The following is a 21,308-nucleotide window of genomic DNA, read 5'->3' on the forward strand; positions in this document are numbered from 1 at the left end:
AAATACAGAAACTTGAATCATTTTTACAAACATTCCTTCTGGCCAAAGTACTTTGACAGAGACGGACCCTGCATGTCAATTCTAATATGGCTTTTTTTTGGCTGTGTTTTCTAACTAGTGGAAACACGCTGACATATTTTTTACAATTAAAATGTTTTTTCCACTCACTCCAAAAGTTAATTTTCCATCAAAATAAAAGTGCTTTGTGTCAGGGCCTTCTCTTTTTCGTTTTCACATTTTGTTATTTTGCTGGTTCAAGCCTTTTTTCTCGACTGACATTTTCACTAAATAATTGATGAGCTCACACTGGAAACTTTGCCTTTTTCCCTGCCACGAAGTCTGAGCCGACTTTGGAGTGGCCCCGTGATTTATATCACTAACGAGTTCTGCAGGCTCGTCCCAGACTCACATGGAAATTTAAGCTTTTCCTTCCCCAGCTAGACTCCCAGTACCTGGAAAAGTAGACTTTAGATCCCCGATTCGAGAAAAAAAAAAAAGGGAACCCGGCTCTTAAGTTGAAAATATTGGCTGTACAGTGGGTACCGTGTCCTGGAAAAAGAAATACAGCCTTCATCATCAAGTTATTCTTCAATGCCAAGACAAGAAGCAGTTCAATTCTAAATAGACTGCAGGGAGCAGTTTGGTTTTAAGATCATTGTAAATGTGGCTTGTTCATTGTTTGGTTCTCTATACTAACAGGAATGTTTTTCTGCATTCCAATTAAATTCCTGCACAACTGAACATTTTTTCATCGGGTGGTGAAATCACTAATTTCGGATCTTTAGGAATTATCCTTCAATTATATCTTAAACTGAACGTCTGCAACTTTACAAAAGCACGTCGCCTCTGGAGACGCTCCCTGATCGGAGGCACGTCGCCTCTGCTGTCGTCTATCTGCGACTGGGTTACAAGAGGAAGAGGGAGTGATGCAGAAAGAGGAAGGAGGAGCTTTTTTAATACGTTTTAACGCCATTCATCCAAGCGTGTGGTGAAGGCCTTCAGCCCAGCCAAGCACTTCAACGTCATAACTCTTCCTTCATTCTCGGTCTTTCTCTATTTTCCTCCCTAAACCTCTCCTTCTCTCTTCTCAGTTAGTTAGTCTGGCCAAGGCATTACTCTTGTGTGACCTTTCTCTCTCTCTCTCTGGGCCCCTGAATGGAGGTCTAACCAACATTGCAGCAGGCTGTGGATGTGGTATAATTTTTATGAGCTCAGCAGTTGTCCAGGGACTAATATTTTTGGATAGAGCAACCCATACCGGGGCTCGTCTGTTAGCTTACTCTGCCTTTTTTTTCTTTATACATTGTTAGTAGAAATAAATCAACACATTGGCAGATCAGGACAATTAGCAGACATATACTAAATTGCATACTATTTAATTGTTTCTGGGCAGTGAACCTATAAAAAAGCCCATCAACATGTGTGACTCAAAGGAATGGTCTTGACATTTTGGAGAATCTGCTTATACTGATACTTGATTTTTAATGAGACGATCAATGCCGCTCTCTTGTTTGTATGGCCTGCAACCAGGAGACAATGAGCCCAGCTAATGTATATATATATATATATATATATATATATATATATTTATGCTAACTTGACTCCTGGCCCGATGGTCATAAATAAACCGTTTTCTGTGAACAAAGCAAATGAGAGTATTTCAACAAGCCTCTTCATGCATAACTCACTCTCCAATTTGAAAATGGAAGGTTTTAGAGAGGGTCTGAATGCATGACGTTGTCACAAAGACCGGTTTAAGAGTGGTTTTACGCTATGCTGCTGTACTCAGTATGTCCCCTAGGATTTACCTACATGCGCAGAGTCTGGGCAACTCACGGGTCCCGTTAGAAGACGTCCATTAATGAAACCCAAGCATTCTAGACAAGAGTCATATGCGGTTTTTGCTGGCATCACATTAACCCTCTAACATCCTGTTAAAAAGGCAAGCGAGAATCTTAATCGCTGTTTGCTTTGTTACAGACAGGAGCCTTTTAATAGTGTCATGCAAAACCCTGCAGGGTTTGGGTTGAAATGGAAGCAAGAATCGCTGCTGCCATCCATATGCAGAGTTGTTTTGATTTCTGACATGGATGTGATATTTCTTTTACTACCTCTCAACGACAATTGACCTACGTTGGGGTTTTTTAAGCAGATATTTAAAAAAGGATGAGCTCTTAAATGATGTGTCTCTGAGATTTTGCGCTGCTCTGTTTGCATGATTCCTTACAGTACACTGACTATGAATATGGTGATACCTATGACTACAAGGAAGGACAGTTAACCACTGGTGCTCCCCCAGCTGAAGGAGCCGAGGAGGAGGTAACGCCTATTAGTCATTTATTAATCATTGATGAGACCATAAATAGCAGATATATAATGTACAAGCACTTGATATCTATATATATATATATATATATATATATATATATATATATATATATATATATATATATATGTGGTAAGCTGTGTGCTCAAAATAGATATTTGCTTTGGTAAAAAATATAAAATCCGGTAAATTGAATGGACCCATCTGAGATGTGTTGTGCTTTTTCCTCTCAGGTGGTCCTCCCTGATCAGACAAATGTGGGTGGAGATTACTATACGGGTGAATATGACTATTCCACAGTGGACGGAAGTCAGCCTGAAACCCCAACTGAGAAGGCACAAGGCCAGGTATTTTTTCACAAACTCATTTTGGTATTTGAATGTGGAAATATTTGTCTTCTCTACATATGTGAAATCTGAAAGGTTTGGCACCTTCATCACGTTGGAGAATTCTCTCTGCGCCACTGACTTTTATCAACCAATTAAAAATCCCCATTCTCATTCACATAATTACTGGTTTGAAATTACATTTCAATAAAACTGCTTGGGAATCACAAACAACCACAAACATTTTTTATTTATTATCGTCTCTCGAGGTTGAAACCAACAGGGCCTCGTCCACTCCTCGATTCCGTGAGAAACCGCCTCAATCAGACCGTCTGGATGAAGGCCGGAGAAGGAAAACATTGTCATTTAATGAACCGTAACCGATGGAAAATCAGTAGACAGACGCATCCCCTCTGTTTCTGCCATATCCTGAGTTTAGCAGACCTTGGCCTAATTTGTGCTTAAACCATCACATAAAACACAACATAATGAGTAACATTTGGGGGTTAAACAAAAAACAATACAGCTCTGTTCTCCGCCAGCCGAATGCTTCGCGATGCACCTTGAGCTGGATGATGCAGCCTCAGTCAGTGTGAGAATAGATCCAATGGAAATGACAGGGCCGAGGCCCGACCCCGGTAGTCCGATACCATTTTTTAAGTAAGTGGATAGATATGCAACAGCTGCATCAAGGATTCGTTGGCGACAGTGCAGGTGATTGTTGAATCAAAAGTCGTACGGGGTGTGAATGCTAACAACATTAGGAAATGGAAAAAAAATGATTGACTTCTAATGATTCAGAAATGTTGGACTATGTCATATCCCAGGGACTCTTAACTGACGGATGCTGGGTGATGACTAATGACTTGAGCATTCAATCATTTCGGCGCAGTAAAAGGGCTAATCGGTAAAGCCTTGACTATGAATCACTGTGTAAAAAAAACATGTGAATGATCAAGGCTGTTCGCATTGTTTCCTTTCACTAACCAAACCTCCATCTTCTCATCAACCCTTTGTCCCCCTTTTGTGCAATGCGCGGATTGATCCCAGACCTACGAAGGGGAAATTGTGGATGATTACATCACTGGTGTGGAGCAGGTCGGGGTGGATCCCACCATTGCTGTGGAAACCGCTGCCCCAGTGGACCCCCCCGAGGAGGCGGACCCCGCCACCGACGTGTACGAGTTTAAGGAATACGACCTGAAGGAGGGATACGACCACAAAGAGAACGTGGAGAAGCCGTACGAATATGGCGACTACGGCGACTACGGCCCCACGGATTCCAAGCCTCCGTCTGCAACGGACGAGGACGACTTTGGTCCCGGTGTCCCGGCGGAGACGGACTTCAGGGAGAGCGCTGTGAGTGCCGGAGTATTTGGGAGTGTGGGGGGTGGTGGGGGGGGGGAAACGAAGAAGTGGGTGTTCAGGAATGTGCAACGATTGATTTGGAGAGGCGGGTGGTTTCATTTGGCTTAATGTGGCCCTTTTTTGTTTGTTCGTTTCTAATAGCGTCAGGTTGTAGCTGGGAGCACTCTGCGTGCACCGGGATACAAACAGGCCACCGAGTACAAACACACACCTCGTCCACAAGTCTCGTGCAAATAAAACAGATGTCAACCCAGCTGTCAGCGCAGACGCGCACCCCATAACCCCTGGCCTCTGTGACATTTGGGGATTTTGGAGTCTTTGCGCCTGTTCATTCGTGAAATCCATGCAGATCAATGTATTCAAAACCAGACATCAGGCACCTCTGCTGAGCCGGTGTCTGCGATGGCTCCATTTCTAGGCCCCCTTCCTCCGCTCAGGATGTGGAAGCTCAGAGGCAGGAAGTGACACGGCCTCTGCCTGTGCGTTGCCTTGAGATGCGTCTGCTTTGGGTTAATCTGAATTGCTCTATTAGTGCTTTCCACTCCACAGTCTCAAGATGATGCAGTCCATGATTTTTCATCTCCTCTTCGGGGCAAAACTATACAATTTAGTGTTTTTTTGACGCACTGCTGTCAGTGGTTTGGGAATTCTTCCCATGTGAAGTCATTGTATGTATGGAGAGTATCAGGTATCACCCTCTGCCTTTGTGCACAGTAGGAGTCTTTTTGCCTTTTCCTGGCAGAAGCTCAATAAATGGGAGTCAGGTCTGAGATATCTACATTTTTTGCTTCTCGCTCAAATAATTATGCGACGTATTTTTGGAAAAAAGGAGGAAAAGAAAAGCTTTTTGCCTTGACAACCACTCAATTTCTTTGAAGCATGAAGAACACTAGTCAGCACATTATTAAGCATTTCTTAGCATTTATTTTAAGTAACTTCAAAGAAGTTATCAAAGTAGTCATCTGCTGCTGCTGCTGCTGCAGTATTTTGCTTTTTAGGCTTTGATACCATTGTTGCTCTGCCCAGTTACCTTGTAAATGGCTCACATGGTCCGTCTTATTGCTCTAGGTGAGTGGAGGTCAAAGTTACCTTGGAGAAAAAGGAGAAAAGGGGGAGCCTGCCATCATCGAACCTGTAAGTTTTATACTTTACTAAGAATAACTTCTTTCTAATCTAATCTTGGAGTTTTCCGTTACGCTGTATCCGTGAGGCCTAAATAGCTAACATTCAAATTGTGTCACATGCACAAATGAAAAAGAAAAAGAAGATTTATGATAAAGGTTCTGGCTTTCAGATAAGATGCACTCCATGATTTATAAATATAAGAAAATATATCTCTTTTTACATCTGGTTTACGTCCATATATTTATTTTGCAGTTTCAATGCAGTTTTAAGTTTAAACCGCATTGAAAAACAAGAAGATTGCACACACATCTTTGGTCACGGACCAAAAAGTAACCACTTTCCATGCAAAATGCCAAAGTACAAGCCTTCTTTAAAGAACCGTCCTATACAATTTACCCATATAGTCCAAACATTGACTTCAATTAGAACTGCATGTACCATCCCTCCTCAAATAACATCAGTTCCAGTACCAACCCAATCTTCAAACTTAAAACACACTCCATAGAATAGATTCAGCTTTAAATAGCTGAAGTAATGTTCACATCTTGAGCTTTCCACCCAAAGTAAACTTCACAACCTCAAACCCAAAGAACCCTTGGCTCCCCAGTTACCCCCATTTTCCGTTGCATGTGGACTTACAGGCTACCCTAAAATGCTACTGTATCCACTTTTTCAGGGGATGTTTTTTGAAGGATCCCCAGGAGTCCCCGGCCAAGCAGTGAGTATCACGTTCTCCCACACTGCCTCTGCCTTCCCCCAGATGGAGAACCGCTAAAGAGGGAAAAAATGTCTTTATGGAAAGAGCGTCAGCCCTGATCGCCAATGGAGCTTGAGTTGGGAGAGACAGTGAAAACGTGTACTTGTGAATGAATGTGTGTAACGTGTGTGTCTCTGTGTGAGCGAGTACAGGAGAGAGACATTTTTAGGCTCATTTCCTTTTGAACCCAATGTCTTCGCCTCTGGCTTTCTTGGCCTACGCATGCGCAGTACTGGATGGGCTGACTGTGGTGGGTCAGCAGCCGTTTGGGATGTAACACACTTACGGGAATGTCGTGCTGTTTGTGTGGTCTCAGGGTCTTCCAGGTACCCCAGGATTGCAGGGTCCACCAGGTCCCGCAGGAGATCACGGTGAGAGGGTGAGTAAAGACCGGCCTCATCTTGCAGTTGATTACAGATGTTTCCATTTCCATTTCTTTACACATCATGGAGATTTACATGCCACAAAATAATGCTGCATACATTTGATTAAAGAAGAATAGAATCCTTGTGGAATTAAAAGTCATATATACATAAAGCCCGTACACAGGCCCTCACTTGTGATCTCCTTGATTTAAGTACAGTCTACGTGCCATGGTACAAACAATTTACTACTGCAGCGGGGGGGGAAAGCAAGGAATGGTGCATGGAAATGAGATGCCCATAAACTATCAATGTGCTAACAAACGCAAATGTAGAAACAGCTATATGTATATGTATATATATGCATATATGTATGTAACTTTCCATCACTGTGGGATTGCACTCATTTATTTGAGTGATTGGATGACACAGAATAATTGCCTGTCGTCTCCACCAATCATTCACAAATGTGATGATTGCCCCCCCCCCCCCCCCCCCCCCCCGCCACAAGCCTCTTTCATCTGCCTTTCAGCAAGTCTATTCTGTCTGGCGGTTAACCCTTTAGTTATGGCGCTTATTACTCCAGAGAGTCAAAGTGATCAGAAAATATTCTGTGTTCCCCCCCTTCATTTCCTCCCACCCGTGTTGCTGAGGATTGACACGCCGCTGAGAGTGACTTGTTTACGTAATCTTGTGGTTTTCCCTCAACATTCGCTCGGCTAATTTCTCTCACAATCACGCTCTCCCTCTTTTTCACCCAAACACCACTTTCCCAGCCGAGCGGGGGGGGACCATCATTAACGCTGGCCGCCATGCTCGCTAAGAACGCCCGTGGAGGGAGAGCCTTTACCCCCTCGGGGTGAAGGCAGATGGGAACACATGGCATCAATTTTGAAAAGTCTTGAGATCGCTGCACATGACGAGACTTCTAAATAGATCATGGTCTCCCCTGAAACATTGGGTTCTGCTTAGCCTTGATCCTTAAAATGAGTTTTTCTCTTTAGGAAATCAAATTCTGCTCTGCAGTGTACTTTACCCGTCTGTTCCTGCTGTCATTATTCAGCGGGGAGAAACTTTTGTTGGCTGCATTGCCGTACAGTTCGGTGCAGAAAACTCCCAGTAAAGTATCCCCCCATTGGCCCAGTTGTAGTAGATAAAGAAGAGGGGTGCTGTGAACATATTCCTTATTCAGTCTCTGTCTTGTTACTGCTGTTTTTGGGTGCTTATCATACGTTTTAATTATTTTCAATTTGGAAGAACCTTTCGAGGATTATAAACAGCAGACCTTGTCTTATTGCAAAATATATGGCTTTTTAACTACAGCTAATTCATTTTTCCTAAAAATGTTCCGCACTGGTGTACATAATAACTAATGTTTTAAAATGCAATGCTTTGAGGATGTTTGTTTGTGTTCAAATGTTTTTTTCCTCCAATTAATGGGGATTTCAATTAGTTTGGTTCTAGAAATATCCTGAAGCTCTCTCCCTCCGGCTCTGCAGGGTCCTCCAGGGCGGGCTGGTATTCCTGGTTCCGACGGTATCCCCGGGCCTCCGGGTACCATTCTGATGCTCCCAGTAAGTCCTTCCATTTTTTTAACAGGGGTTTTCTGCCTTATTACGCTCACATAATACACACCCTTCACCTCAGGCACTAACCCGTGAACTCACAACGTTTAGTGCGTTTACCTAATGGCATCACCAGTAGGCCATGGGATCGCAACCTTATTTCTTTTTGGGTTACAAATCACTTACCTTGTAAAAGTCCGCCAGTCCAATGGACTGGAACCAGCGGCTCAACCTTTGAAAGGCTTGGCGACACCTGTATGACGTGCATTTGATTTGTACACACACTCAACAGGGGAGACCATTAGGAGGCTCACTTTGTTTAAAGAGACAAGTTTGACTTTAATTGTGTTTCTCTTTGGTTTCGTGGCTGATAGTTCCGTGCCGGCGGTGAGTCACATAAGGGACCTGTGGTTTCAGCCCAGGAAGCTCAGGCTCAGGCCATCCTCTCTCAGGCGAGGGTAAGTATGACCAAGCGCTTTCTTCTCAGTTCAGAGGTCACTCTACTCGGTGTACTCTTATTAGCTGCCACTTCACTTGCGTCAATTGAAATAGTGTACCCCAACTGATTTTTTTTAAAAGCATACAAAAGAAGCATTTCATACGTTCCATAAATTGTCGTGAAAATGAAAGGAAGAGTTGCTATTCACAAGTCCCACTCATCCTATAAATTGTCCAAATTCCAAATTATGAACCTGTGTGAAGTTAGGTGGTACTTAAAGGCACAACAGATGTTCACACTCCCTCAGGGGTCCTAATAGCACTGTTGAAAAACAGGCAGAATCATGTAAGCAAGGTGTGATCTATAGGAGAACACATGGAGATCATTAAACACAGAATATTCTCACATTGTATGGAGCAGGAGGGCTGCCAAAACTAGTGGAAGAGTATTTAGTAAAGCACTTACCGTCTTTATATCTTTGTCTGCTAAGCCAGAGGTTTTGCTCAAGAAAGAAACAAGAACAAAAAAAACATGGCAGGAGTTCTTGAAACCTGAAAGAGGTGTGATGGAACAAATTGTAGGACTTGATGAATTCTCTCTAAAGTATATGTCTTTATTTGGTAATTCAATAATCAGGCTCCACAAAAGTTTTATTTACTTTTTGTTAGTGTTTTCTTTTTCTTTTTGCTCGGTGGGTTTAATGAACGTTGCGTCAATTTTAATATGACAAATTCCTACTGGGGCAAACGGGGACCACATTTGAATTTGAATTATGCCAAAAACAAACAAAAAATATTTGCCCCGTTACGGTCTACATTTTGGAATTAAAATATTAAGATAGCAGCCATTTATCTTCAGCGTTGTTAATGAATTAAAGGTATCTCCATCAAGCAAAGACCAAACCAAGGGCCTTTGTGAATGATTAGTCACAGTGCATGCCGCGTTACCGCACAGTTCCTGGTTAGATTACAGGCTTGGACCTTTGTTGCATGTCATTCTCCTCTCTCTCTCTCCCTCTCTCTCTCTCTCTCTCTCTCTCCCCCCCCATTTTCCAGTCTCCATCTCTATGCTGTCAAACAAAGGCAAAATGCCCCCAAAAAAATGTAAAACAAGCAGACTCAGAGCAGATGTTCAGAATGCTAATAAACTGCAAAGAGAAACTTGGAATATGTGGACATGGCTGCACTTCTAAACATAACCTTTGCTTCTTTTGGTAGGTGAGAAAATATGGCTTTTTGATACATTCAGTTGGAGTGCACAGGTGTAAATGCAGGTGTGTTGACGTTGGTAGTCCACCCTGTGGCTTATAGGGTTGTTTCTGCTCCACAGCTGACCATGAGAGGTCCTCCGGGGCCGGCGGGCATGGCAGGGAGATCCGGTCCTGTGGTGAGTGTGCCACGCAAAACACAAACACACCATGATGCAATCATTTCACAGTCGATCTGCAACGCATCAGGTGATGAGCTCTGCTTCCTGTAAAGGGTTCAACTCAATATTTATTTTCCTATCTTGCACTCTTACGTGGATAAGCGATAAGCACACACACGCCACTCTCTTCCCTATCTGTCTGGGAGCAGATGTGGTTCATTTCCTTTAAAATAGATGATATCTATCTCGAATTATTGAATGGAAAAAAATGTTTTAGCCTTTTGATGATGATGGTTTTGCTTATTACTTGTGATGTCTATCAAGCATGTCTTGAAAGTTGAGTTTCTTTTGTTTTGGGTGGGTCTTCCAGACGGCCAGATCTTGTATGTCTTTCTGGACCTCATGAATGTGACTCTTTGGGATTTTGTTCACATGCGATGATGCTACCGGAAGTCTTTTTGTTGTAAATCCACATCATACATTATTTATCTTTGGATTTGCATTTGCCTCTAGTCCAACATGGATTTTTTTGGTTTGCAAGATTTTGTCTGGAGTGCTAACATGCTTATGTTATACATTTTTAATAGGGCGGTCCTGGTTCTGCTGGACTTAAAGGTGACAGTGGCGACTCTGGTCCCCAGGTGAGATCAGAAACCTATATCTTTTTATTTATTTTAACACTTTTTTCACCTTTTTGTTCATCCCAGCATAAATACATTGTAAAAATAAATAATGTTTTTTTAAGTTTAAAAACTTCATTCTAAACATGTGTATGTTTACCACATAGGGACCCAGAGGACTTCAAGGTTCAACTGGTCCTCCAGGGAAAGCAGGGAAGAGGGTAAGTTCTTAACAACCAGTCTCAACCAGGATGTTTTTATATATTTCAAAAAAATGTATCTTCTACTAACTAACTAAACATTACATTTTATTATTCCAAATGTCTAATATTTCATGCCATCAAGAGTGTAAAGATCAGTGCTGCCGAGCCCTGTGGAGAAGAGTTTTATTTACAAACATGGCCTCGGTTCAAATCTGTCAGCTGCACTCAATAATTGACTCTGCATGTTGCTTAGATTCATAAATCCATGTTTATTTAACTATAAACTGGAAAGAAAATGGGACGGCATCTTCTCCTGCCTGTTGTTCAAAACCACTAAAGATAATTTGATATTTCTCTGAAGTGATTTCCATGTACCCTGACGTGACACTGGCGTTTCTTCCAGGGCCGTAATGGAGCCGATGGTGCTCGGGGAATGCCAGGAGAGGCAGGGTCCAAGGTAAAGTCCCCACCAGGTCATTCATTAGTCAATAATCCAACGAGTTCCTGTGGGATGTGTTTGGAAAAGTCATTGATTGCGCTAACCAGTTACTACCGTGTGGTTTCAGGGGGACAGAGGTTTTGACGGCCTCCCCGGTCTTCCTGGGGAAAAAGGGCATCGAGTGAGTATGAGCATAAGATAATTCACGGTTTGGTGAATGAACAAGGTCCAAACAAACACAAATGTCTATCTGTCTCTAAAAATAAGATCCAGCCTCTTATTTTTAGATCCCCAAAAAGCCAGCTTTGATCAAAGTCGTTCCTCACAGGGGAATCAGGGCCTCCCATCCGTCTCATGCACACCCCGCAGTGGACAGATATGGGTTCTTAACCAATGGACCTCATTAGGACTTTTGACCACCCACTTATGAGAGGTGGGAGCCACTCCAGGAACCACTTGGGATGCACTTAACCACGCCTAAAGTCGAAGGATGAGTTCCGAGTTTGATGTTTGTGGAATTCGGGCCGGCAGAGATGTGACTAAAGACAGAAGATCACAGAAGGGTATTTCTAGACAGGCTTTCGTGCCTAATCCTACACTGAGTAATTACAGGTTCCACCAGAGGTAGGCCCGTCCTTATAGCGCACTATGAATAGTGGAAACCATATAGCTCCATGCCAATTGTGGTGTGCTGTAGATTATAGACAGTTGTGTTCCCTTTTTTTTTTTGTTAATCTCCTTTCAGCATCGTTTCTCTGTGTTCTGTAAAAATGAGGAGTTTTTTATTTTCTCTCTCTCTCTTGAGCTGCAGGGGTGAAGCTTGTGGACTCTCTTGTTACCTCCCTCGCTAAGTTGATATTCCTTTTCTCTCCAGGGAGAACACGGTTCGTCAGGTCCTCCAGGATCTCCGGGAGAGGATGGCCCCAGAGTAAGTGGTGCACCAGTCGCCGTACAACGTGCTTCTTCTCAAAATGAGTCTGCATTCCTTACTAACTCTTTCTCTTTCCACACAAAGGGCGAAGATGGCCAGGTTGGACAGAGAGGTGTGGCTGGAGAAAGTGTAAGTTATTTATTTTCTGATTTTGACAGGATGGTTAAGCTCTACTTCACCAGGATAAATATACAAATATGATAAATATAGGGCCTCTTTCTTTGCTGCTGCAGCTCCCCTCATTCCTTCTTCTAGGTTCATTTTGGCCATTATTTAAACATACAACCTCATCCTCCTCTCCCCCCTTGCATCTGTAGACATTCCTGACTGAAACGGCAGTGTGGTTTATAATCTCAACCTCGCCGAATGGTTCTGGATAACGAATCAGAAAATAGAACCAGGAAATGAGTTGTTCTGTCATTACGACAAACTGCCACCTTCAGCACCAAGCTCAGTTCAAATGGACCATACGTTCAGTCGCATTCCCAGCCGCTGAGTGGCAAACGGTTGCTCCGTGCAAGCAATTTCATCATAGACAGTCTGTCAGTTTGGTGAAAGAGCACAGTGAGTGCAATTGTTTCAATTGCATGACTCAAGATGTCGAGCTGAGAAACATACAAGCACTTAACAGATATGACCACAATGGGTCAGTATTTAACACACTTTGCACAATCAAACTTTTATGGATTTCAGATGTTCAGTATAAAATGCCAGTTTTTATCCCTTGCCCATTTTTTAAATGCAACACAACAGTTTTACACAAATTCAATTGAATAACGATATGTTTAAGTATATACATATTTTTTCCGACACAGGGTCCTCGAGGTTTGCTCGGCCCCAGAGGGTCTCCAGGTCCTGGAGGACAGCGTGTAAGTATATCTCTATTGGACTTTATTGTCATACTGCTCATCATTTGTTGACTTTCATTGTCATATGTGTTGTCTCTTTAGGGCCTCCCTGGACTTGATGGGCAAGCTGGTCCCAAGGGAAACTTGGTGAGAAATATTCATGCTTTGCTCATTTCTGCTATTTAGAAGTTTTTTAAATCAACTTTCCAGATGGGTTCGTTTCCCGCTCATATTTGAAAAGACCACCTCAGCAATCAGTGTGTAGTTTGGTTTGTTTGTGGCTAGTTGCAAGTAAAACCTTTTTTTTTTTTTTTTTAATAAACTACAAAGTCTGCTGACTTAATACGCTCACGTAAGGGATAAAACAGAAAAGCCTGTCAATGTGTGGTCCCATGACGCATTCAGCCTCCCGGATGCTCTCTGTGGGATGATAACACATCAATGGAAGAGACAGCTGGACGAGCCCACGCGTTGTCTGTGGTCACTGAGTCCTGGAGCTAAAGAAATAAGCAGTTGTTAAAAGGACCCCCCGAAAAAAATTGGGAACATGGTGTGATTGTCATTGAGGTTGTTATTAATCTTAATACATTCAAAAACGAGTATGGCACAATACATGAAAGTCAATGTTCTTAAATTGTGCTCAGTTACGCTTAAAAAAAAATACTATAAATGTTTTTGCTCATTTAATTTGAATTTTAGACAAATGCCCAAATTAGCATTTTTGCCATCAAACACTGCTAACAATCTTAGTAACGCTACCTAAACTTCTCTGAATCAAGCTTTTGAGTTTGTTGTAACAGCTGGAGAAGACGCCTTCACAAAGAACTTGTCTGTTGTGGTGTGTGTTTGGTTTGTGACACAACGCTTCTCAGCTGGGAAACCACAATATCCATCAATCCGGTGTGTCTCATTAGACTCACCCATAGCCAGATGGATCTGAAGCTCCACATTGTGCATATAAACAATGTTTTGCCCCTTAATTATCTTAAATAAAACCATTTGGGTCTGTCTTCGACCTTACTTCATTTCTTATTGTTTCAATAGTGAAGATTAAAACGTTACTATTGGATAGATAAATATTAATGGCATACACCCTTTGCCTTTTACGCACAGGGTCCACAAGGAGAGCCGGGACCACCAGGGCAGCAGGGCATTCCTGGTCCACATGTAAGTCTTTCCTCTCCTGTATCTTTGCAATCAACAGAGATGACCTCTTGCAGTCCTGCTTTGTTAATCAAAGACTTGTCTTTCATTGTTCTTCGTCTTCCTTCTGTACGTCCTTCGATCCGTCAGGTTGCATCCCACAAAACTGACACACCGAAACGGAGCAGAAACTTTACTCGTGTTTTTAGCAGCATTGCTTTTTCTACAAGATAAACATCCTCTCCGCATTGACGAGATGAGACATATTGCAACGATTTGATTCGCACCCCGTTTTGTTGTCCAATTAGTTGCAGAGAGGGAGAAAAAAAAAATAGTCCTTAATACAAAACAGTGCACTCAATAGAGTAGCCAGGGTTAAATGACCACTGCCAGGTAAGATTTTCAGTCCTGCTGACGCACGCAGGACGTCTGAAGAAGATGTCGTCACTCCCCTGGAAAGTATGACCAGGGACCTTTCCTCACGGCACACAGGTCGACTCAATAACTCCTTTTTAGTAAAACCTGGCCAGAGGGAGATTCACGCCTCTCAGGGAAACCATTGGCACCATAGAAATAAGACATCTTGCTTTGTGTGGGCCAATTTGGTTTTCTTGTGTCTTTCAGGGTCTCGTCGGTCCTCAAGGTCCAATCGGGCCTCCTGGTGAAAAGGTAAGGAAAGAGGGAACCCGCCCCCCCCCCCCCCCCCCAGTCAGTCCCCCACACCACAACGCTGTTGTCCCGATAAGTGAACGTTTCAGTCGTGGCCTCATAAGTGATTCTGCAGATACACTGCTGTCTGAGCTGTAGGCCTCTATTGACTTCTGTGAGGGCTGAAACACACACACACACACACACAAACACACACACACACAATGTACACATAACCACAGAACTCCTGCATAAGCACTTAGTAGTTCAAAGTAGTATTATTGTTTGTGGTTTTGTGGATATCTAATGAGATTTTCTGCAGTATAATGAAGCCGGTCATCATAATACTGTCACACCGTCTACTATCTGTCAGTGGATTTCCCATTTCTTGCTTCCCTTTTATAGGGACCTCAAGGGAAACAAGGTCTGGGCGGCCTTCCTGGTGCTGATGGACCTCCTGTAAGTAACTCTCGACACTCGTTTTTTACATAATTTAGTCAGAGGTTTTCAACTGTTTGATAAACTCAATCTCTTGGACTTATTACTTAAGGGTCACCCAGGAAAAGAAGGTCCTGCAGGCGAGAAAGGAGCAGTTGTAAGTATAATGTAGTTAAGCTGTTGAATTGGATTTTACATTAATTACAGTATTAATTAAATGTATCGCTGCACAGGGAAAAGAAACCTTTGCAATTGACTTATGGTAGCATTTGATTAGCCACCATGGTGTTCCAGTGTTTAATATGACCACACAACGCAGATGGTATCTGGTTACATGCCTAAGAAATAGAACACAATAAATGTGCCGGCTCGATTTTTATGTAATTCATTGCACCTATTCATTTTTTATTGGTAGTTAGGTTTTTTGTGATTGTTTCATGTGGTAAACTGCAACTTGAGCAGATTTTCAAGTTGAGCTAATACTCAACTTGAATATAAATCAAACCATGAAATGCACTGTATTTCATGCCATGTATAGAGTCAGTGTTACACATGCTCCTAACAAAATAAATAATAGAAAACGTATTGTTTGTATTCATGAAAGTCATTTTCTTAGTCTTGTGTAATCCATCTGGTAATGTATCACCCTGTTAAATAAAATACCAGACATATCACAGTTTTTAGTAGTCATTTTGCTTTTAAAAAGTTCACTTTTGTATTTTATTTTTCTCATCCTTAATCTGCATTTACTTTATTTTTGTATTCCTTCATTTTACGTGCGTAACTTTGAGCAATAGTTCCTAAAGGTTCACTGTTGGAAACTGTTGAAAATGGATGAAAAGACACTCTTTCCACCTTTTAGGGTCTTCCTGGTGCCATGGGGTCCATCGGCTACCCTGGGCCTCGTGGTGTGAAAGTGAGCTTAGTTATTCAATACCAACCTACCACAGTGCCATCCATCTTTCTGTGAGTGTTATCCTCACTCCCTTGTCCTCTCTCCGCAGGGTGCTGAGGGAATTAGAGGCCTCAAAGGTGGCAAAGGAGAAAAGGTAAACTCCCCAACTCCCCCTGCAGCCTCCTTCCTCAGAATGATTGACAGATGTCAAATATTGACCCACAGTTGCAATGTTTTTTTTTTTCTAAATCGGTTTGTAAAGCAGTTTCAGTCGAGATTGATCTGTTGCCGTTGTTTTCTACGATTGCTGTGGTGGAACATAGCCTGTTGCTACCTCAGTGTTTGGGTCAGATTTTACACTCTTCCATTGTCATGAATTTGAGGCTTTTCAGAGCTCACCTAAAAACGCTCGACATGTTGTAAAAAGCTCTTCTTCTCTCATAATCTCCTACTACATGCACATGTCTTAAATCAAAGCACGCGTGTTTTGACAATCCCAAGTCTCACATTTGGTTTAATGGTTTTCACTTTTTATTCAGTTACTGGGTCAGATAATTGCTGTCAGTAGTGCTGCTCGTGACCCAATGTTTGCTGCTGTCACTTGGAAGAGATTCTGAGTTCTAACCAGCAGATGTCAGTAGAATAACAGAGCGAACGAGAGACCGCTTTTGTGAATACTTCATTAAAGGGACCTCTAGGTGTCAGTATTAAACTATCCTTAGGCACCGTAACACTTTTAATATTACTATAAATATCCCATGAGCCGCTTTCACTGTGATTTCATCACTTCAGTGGTCCATCAGTAGTCATTTTTTTTTATTTAAAGCCTCTTTCATGTGAACAATGTATTTGAACTGTATCAGTTTGGTCTCTTTGGTACTTATAATAAAACCATCAGCCCTTAACCACTTTTCCTTTTCTTTTTCAGGGAGAGGATGGATTCCCTGGCTTCAAAGGGGACATGGGTCTCAAGGGTGACAAGGTATATCACCATCAACCCTGATGAGAGAACGCTGGTGTTTGCATCGCATGGAGTGACAGGGTTAGTGCAGATAACGACACCGCGCTTTCTTTGCATCAAGGGTGAAAATGGCGTACTAGGACCCAGAGGAGAGGATGGCCCCGAGGGCCCCAAGGGCAAGTCGGGACCCAACGGCGAAGCAGGTCCTTTGGGATCAGCTGGAGAGAAGGTAAATAATCAATACCTGTATTTTGATCCGTGGTAATGCAGTTTTTAAACCGAATGCAACAAGTATGTTTTATATCAAAGTTTTAACAATAATGTACATTTTAGAGAAAAGGGTTCAAATATAATTGAGAATTTGAAGATTATATCAAGGCTGAATTCATGATTCAGAAGACGGGGGGGGGGGGGATCCGACGGGGGGGTCAATATATAAAAGAAGCACAAGCAACAGCGCATGCGTTGGGACCTTTCTGTGATTCTCCGGCTGCGAGTTCGATGTATGTGCTTCATTAGTTCGTCATTTTGCAAAACTTGAAATCCCCAATCGACAGACAAATAAACACCTATCCAATGATACTTTTGTATCAATAGTGCAATAATCAACATCATATGTTGTAAAAGTTGGAATAAGCAGCACCAGGGTAACAGGTATTCAGAATAAAAAATAGTTAGTTTAAAAGCACAGCGGAAAGTTGCATCAGATTTCGTTTCTGAACCAAAGTTAAATTACATTTGGGTGTCAAGTCACATTTTGGGGGGTACTGGAATACACCAGAACTCAAACTTTTCGCAATGCTTCTGTGAACTTTAATGCAGTCTGCAAAACAATATATGTGCCGAAACAAAAATAATTCACCATTGATGTTTTGTTCTTACTTTGCTCCCTTTTAGGGCAAACTCGGAGTCCCCGGATTGCCTGGGTATCCTGGTCGACAAGGCACCAAGGTGTGTGATGACAGTGCAGAGGAATTCTTCATTTTTGGGACGTCGGCGTTCAGGTCATGTGCCTTGTCTCAAGGGTCAAGTCGACAGAGCAGAGTTTTGCCAACTTAGTAATGGAAGGAAGGGTGCATAGATCAATGAAAAGAGTCAAGACACCAGCTAGGGCTTTGGGTGTAGATCTTAAGCTGAGGGCAGTTGGTGGACCTTTAATGCAAAGAGGAAGCTCAGCCGAGCAGCACGGCAGCGAAATACTGCTTCACCATGTTCAGTTGTGACATTAGTTATCTGATCTGAGCAGGAGGTTACTGCTGAAACCCACTGCTTTGATGCTTTGTGGACACATGTAAATGATGACTGTATCGGCATTGGTTCTCTCAGCGACTGCATCCCCTGCTACAACGTCGGATCGACAATTGACTCGTATCTAAAGGCTCTTTCGCATGCCTTTCCAAAGACTCGCTGGCAAACCTTTTTTGCTCAAACGAACCCAAGCAGACACCTGCTGTACTCTCGGCCCGCCTCTTCTAGGGGGGCCTAAGTGGCCTGGTCACCTGCTTGGAGTCATCAGCTGTCCTCCCTCCTTAGACTCTTCGAGGCCTTTCCTAACAAGCATTTTCCTTGCACTGCTGACCACTGTTGCCACTGCATCCAACATCAAGATGTGCTGCTGCAGCTGCTTCCTCTCCGCTGTTGTCAGCACTGACAGCTTGGCACTGATATGATGGGTCAGGCACCGCCTACTCTCACAACACCCTGTCCATTAATGTCAGCGGGATCTGAGCTGAGCGCGTCACACCAATTAATAAGAGGCCCGGACGAATTACACAAAGTGAGAAATACTTAATCCAATGAACTATACTCTCCCCAGTAATTTGCGAATCATTTTATATGTTCTTTTAATTGCTGAATATTCACTGGGCTGCAAAACACCGAGGATATTCCTTTATTTGTATTCATAGAAGGTTTTAAACAAAGCCCAGTGGAGCCCTGGATCAGATTTTCTCTTATTGTTAAAAAAAAAGGTTTCTGCAGAGACAATAAAAGCATCCTGGCATTCGCATTATTTAAATAATGCCCTTGTTTCCTCTCCACAGAGTTTTTTTCGTCTGGAAAAGTATTGAAGATTGTGACAGCCACTCTAACTCTAGCAATACAACAAATTACTTCTTAATTCACTGAAATTGATTCACTGAATTTTAGTGACAGATCCGCTGCTGTTTGAGTAACAAATGACAATCTCCCCTGTTCCCGGTGCGCAGTGTGTTATGCACTTTCACATTGTCCTCAAAAGTAAGTTGAGGGTCAAAGTCGGGGTCCTTTTCCAGCCTTTATCCCCCTCGATCAGCCTGTGCACGGAGCCCTCGGCTGGCTGTGTTTCTGGCTGCTGCACCCCATCACTCTCTGTTAACAGCTTACCCCCCCACCCTTAATTCAGGATGCCATTTGCACAAGGCTTCAGTGGTCTGTCTTATCTCTGTGGCGCAAGTCAGGCTTGTCCGGCACCACCTCTCCTTTCAGTTTTACCACAACTGCACCTTTGTGAAAAACAAATTAAGCAGCTTAGATCTCCCTTCTTGCTGTCTCCACAATGTGGGGCGGTTTACCTCTTGCAATTCTGCCCACGCTGCCTTGGTGTAGTGCCCTTGCTTATACTGAACCGCATTATGCCTCATATAAATATGCATGTGGACAGTAATGAGCACTATAGATGTGCATTGCATCAAAGTCGGTTTCGTGCTCAAAACACTCGGACGCGCTCTTGACCTTGCCGTGTTACGGGGACGAGGATTATTTTTGGTTGGATACATATATTTGCTACCTAATGGTGCAAACAGCGTGGCTGTGTTGGTAAGCGGCTCGGTGCTCCTTTCATTCAGCCCACAGTGATTGCCCTCCCACTATTTGTTTGACTGGAACCATTGCTATCAGAAGGCACAGCCTTCCAAAAGTCCAATAACTAAATTGCTGATGGGTATCAAGGGGGATCTGCTGTTTCCCCTTCCTTTGTCTTTATTTGCTCCCACGCCTTCTTTATCTTCCGATTTTGCCAACAGAAAAATGTCAAAGTGGCGAGGAAGAGACTTTTTGCTTCTGGCTCTTTGGACCTCATTCATCTATGTGATCTGACAACCTATAAGTACCTATAGTTCTAGTGTGTCAGTACATATATCAGGACCAGTTTTTATTCAATAAAGCATGAAGAGGTAGTGCTACTTACTCTTCAGCCTCTGTCACATTTCCACTGGACACAGACTATGATCCCTGATTTCAAACCCTACAACTACAGAATGTATCCCCCCCCCCTCCTGTCACTTTATTCTTTCTTTATCTGTGTTTGTCTTGCAGGGCTCCAACGGCTTTCCTGGATTCCCCGGGGCAAACGGCGAGAAGGGAGCAAGGGTGAGCCACAGAATTCCTCTTTCTTTTCCCTAATAACGGCGTGTTTTCCTGCGAAGCAGATGGTTTGAGGGTCAGAACCTTTGAACCTTTTGTCTTTGATGCTTCGGGTTTCTGGTTTGTGTCTGAAAGGCCAAAACTCTTGTTATGTTTCAACCTAAAATATACCTAGGGTCATTAATCTGGACAGCAAAATAACTCGTATGAGTTGTTTGCATGTTTTGTACCACATTTACACACAACCAACAGTTTTTTTTCATTTAGCCCAAAATCCCAAGTTTCCCTTACAGACCGTTAGAGTTTGTACTCCATACAACACTGTCCCATACAACAAAAAATGTAAATTCCCCTATATTTTAAACTATATTAACTATATATATTTTAGTGTTTCAAAACCCAACTTTGTTAAAACCGCTCTACCAGAGATGAATACAGCACAACCACGTCTACACCTGAACATGTTTGTCCTAAAGGACTGGCGTTATTATGCTACTAACATCCCCGGCTCGTTCAGGAGATTCTGCTATCAGACAAAGGAGCCCGATCCCAAACATGGATTATCAGCCAAATTCAAACTGACCGACTGAGAGACGAGGGATGACGGGGGACGTCCACACACTTTGGGCCTTGTGTTATCAGGGTTGAGCCCTTGGGGGGCGGGGGGGGCGTTCGGCTGGACAAGCGCAGAGTGGTTGCAAAGCGTCACGGGCGAAAGGACGAGGTGGCGAGTCGCAGAGCGGCGTTAAGGGTTATTATTGAAAAGCAAATCTCGTGGCGGCTCTCAGAGAGACGTTGAGACGCAGCGGCCCGTGGCCCCGCCGTGCCAGAACCGACAGGTGGGTCAAGCTGTCGAGTGCCTGTGGGCAACCACTTACCTTAGCAATGTAAGGATTTATTTTGGTCCAAAGATGCTCTGGTGTGTCTATGTGATCCTTCACTCCAATCCCCTCTGCACCTGTGTCCGTCTGATATTCGAGTGTATTCAGTTAAAGTTAAAAAATAGGTGAAAAGGCAATTATATTCGCTGCTGTTTACATGGAATGATTTTGTCTTTAATCACAGATTTTGTTTTTCGTTCTCAGGGAATCGCGGGCAAAGCAGGCCCTCGAGGACAACGGGGTCCAACGGTAGGCTATTCATCAAGCCCTGCAAATAAATCCTTTATTGTGTTCAAATTAAAACAGCCTCCCTTAGTGGAGTT

The 21,308-nt window shown here is 43.0% G+C and overlaps 1 protein-coding gene across 1 annotated transcript in view; it reads left to right on the plus strand.

Annotated features, from left to right (window-relative positions):
* The window catches only part of LOC119209782 (collagen alpha-1(XI) chain-like), a 61,072-nt gene that overhangs the window by 15,784 nt on the left and 23,980 nt on the right, over positions 1-21,308 (plus strand). Inside the window, exons 6-33 of the mRNA XM_037459350.2 lie at positions 2,230-2,319; positions 2,560-2,673; positions 3,703-4,011; positions 5,089-5,154; positions 5,822-5,863; positions 6,219-6,281; positions 7,764-7,838; positions 8,204-8,287; positions 9,598-9,654; positions 10,224-10,277; positions 10,424-10,477; positions 10,863-10,916; positions 11,026-11,079; positions 11,773-11,826; positions 11,914-11,958; positions 12,645-12,698; positions 12,780-12,824; positions 13,791-13,844; positions 14,445-14,489; positions 14,874-14,927; positions 15,019-15,063; positions 15,769-15,822; positions 15,911-15,955; positions 16,730-16,783; positions 16,884-16,991; positions 17,660-17,713; positions 20,057-20,110; positions 21,190-21,234. Coding sequence (XP_037315247.2) covers positions 2,230-2,319; positions 2,560-2,673; positions 3,703-4,011; positions 5,089-5,154; positions 5,822-5,863; positions 6,219-6,281; positions 7,764-7,838; positions 8,204-8,287; positions 9,598-9,654; positions 10,224-10,277; positions 10,424-10,477; positions 10,863-10,916; positions 11,026-11,079; positions 11,773-11,826; positions 11,914-11,958; positions 12,645-12,698; positions 12,780-12,824; positions 13,791-13,844; positions 14,445-14,489; positions 14,874-14,927; positions 15,019-15,063; positions 15,769-15,822; positions 15,911-15,955; positions 16,730-16,783; positions 16,884-16,991; positions 17,660-17,713; positions 20,057-20,110; positions 21,190-21,234 — 1,926 coding nt within the window. The remainder of the gene's footprint in view (positions 1-2,229; positions 2,320-2,559; positions 2,674-3,702; positions 4,012-5,088; positions 5,155-5,821; positions 5,864-6,218; positions 6,282-7,763; positions 7,839-8,203; positions 8,288-9,597; positions 9,655-10,223; positions 10,278-10,423; positions 10,478-10,862; positions 10,917-11,025; positions 11,080-11,772; positions 11,827-11,913; positions 11,959-12,644; positions 12,699-12,779; positions 12,825-13,790; positions 13,845-14,444; positions 14,490-14,873; positions 14,928-15,018; positions 15,064-15,768; positions 15,823-15,910; positions 15,956-16,729; positions 16,784-16,883; positions 16,992-17,659; positions 17,714-20,056; positions 20,111-21,189; positions 21,235-21,308) is intronic.

This window comes from Pungitius pungitius, chromosome 15 (genome assembly GCF_949316345.1).
Source record: "Pungitius pungitius chromosome 15, fPunPun2.1, whole genome shotgun sequence".
Taxonomy (NCBI): Eukaryota; Metazoa; Chordata; class Actinopteri; order Perciformes; family Gasterosteidae; genus Pungitius; species Pungitius pungitius.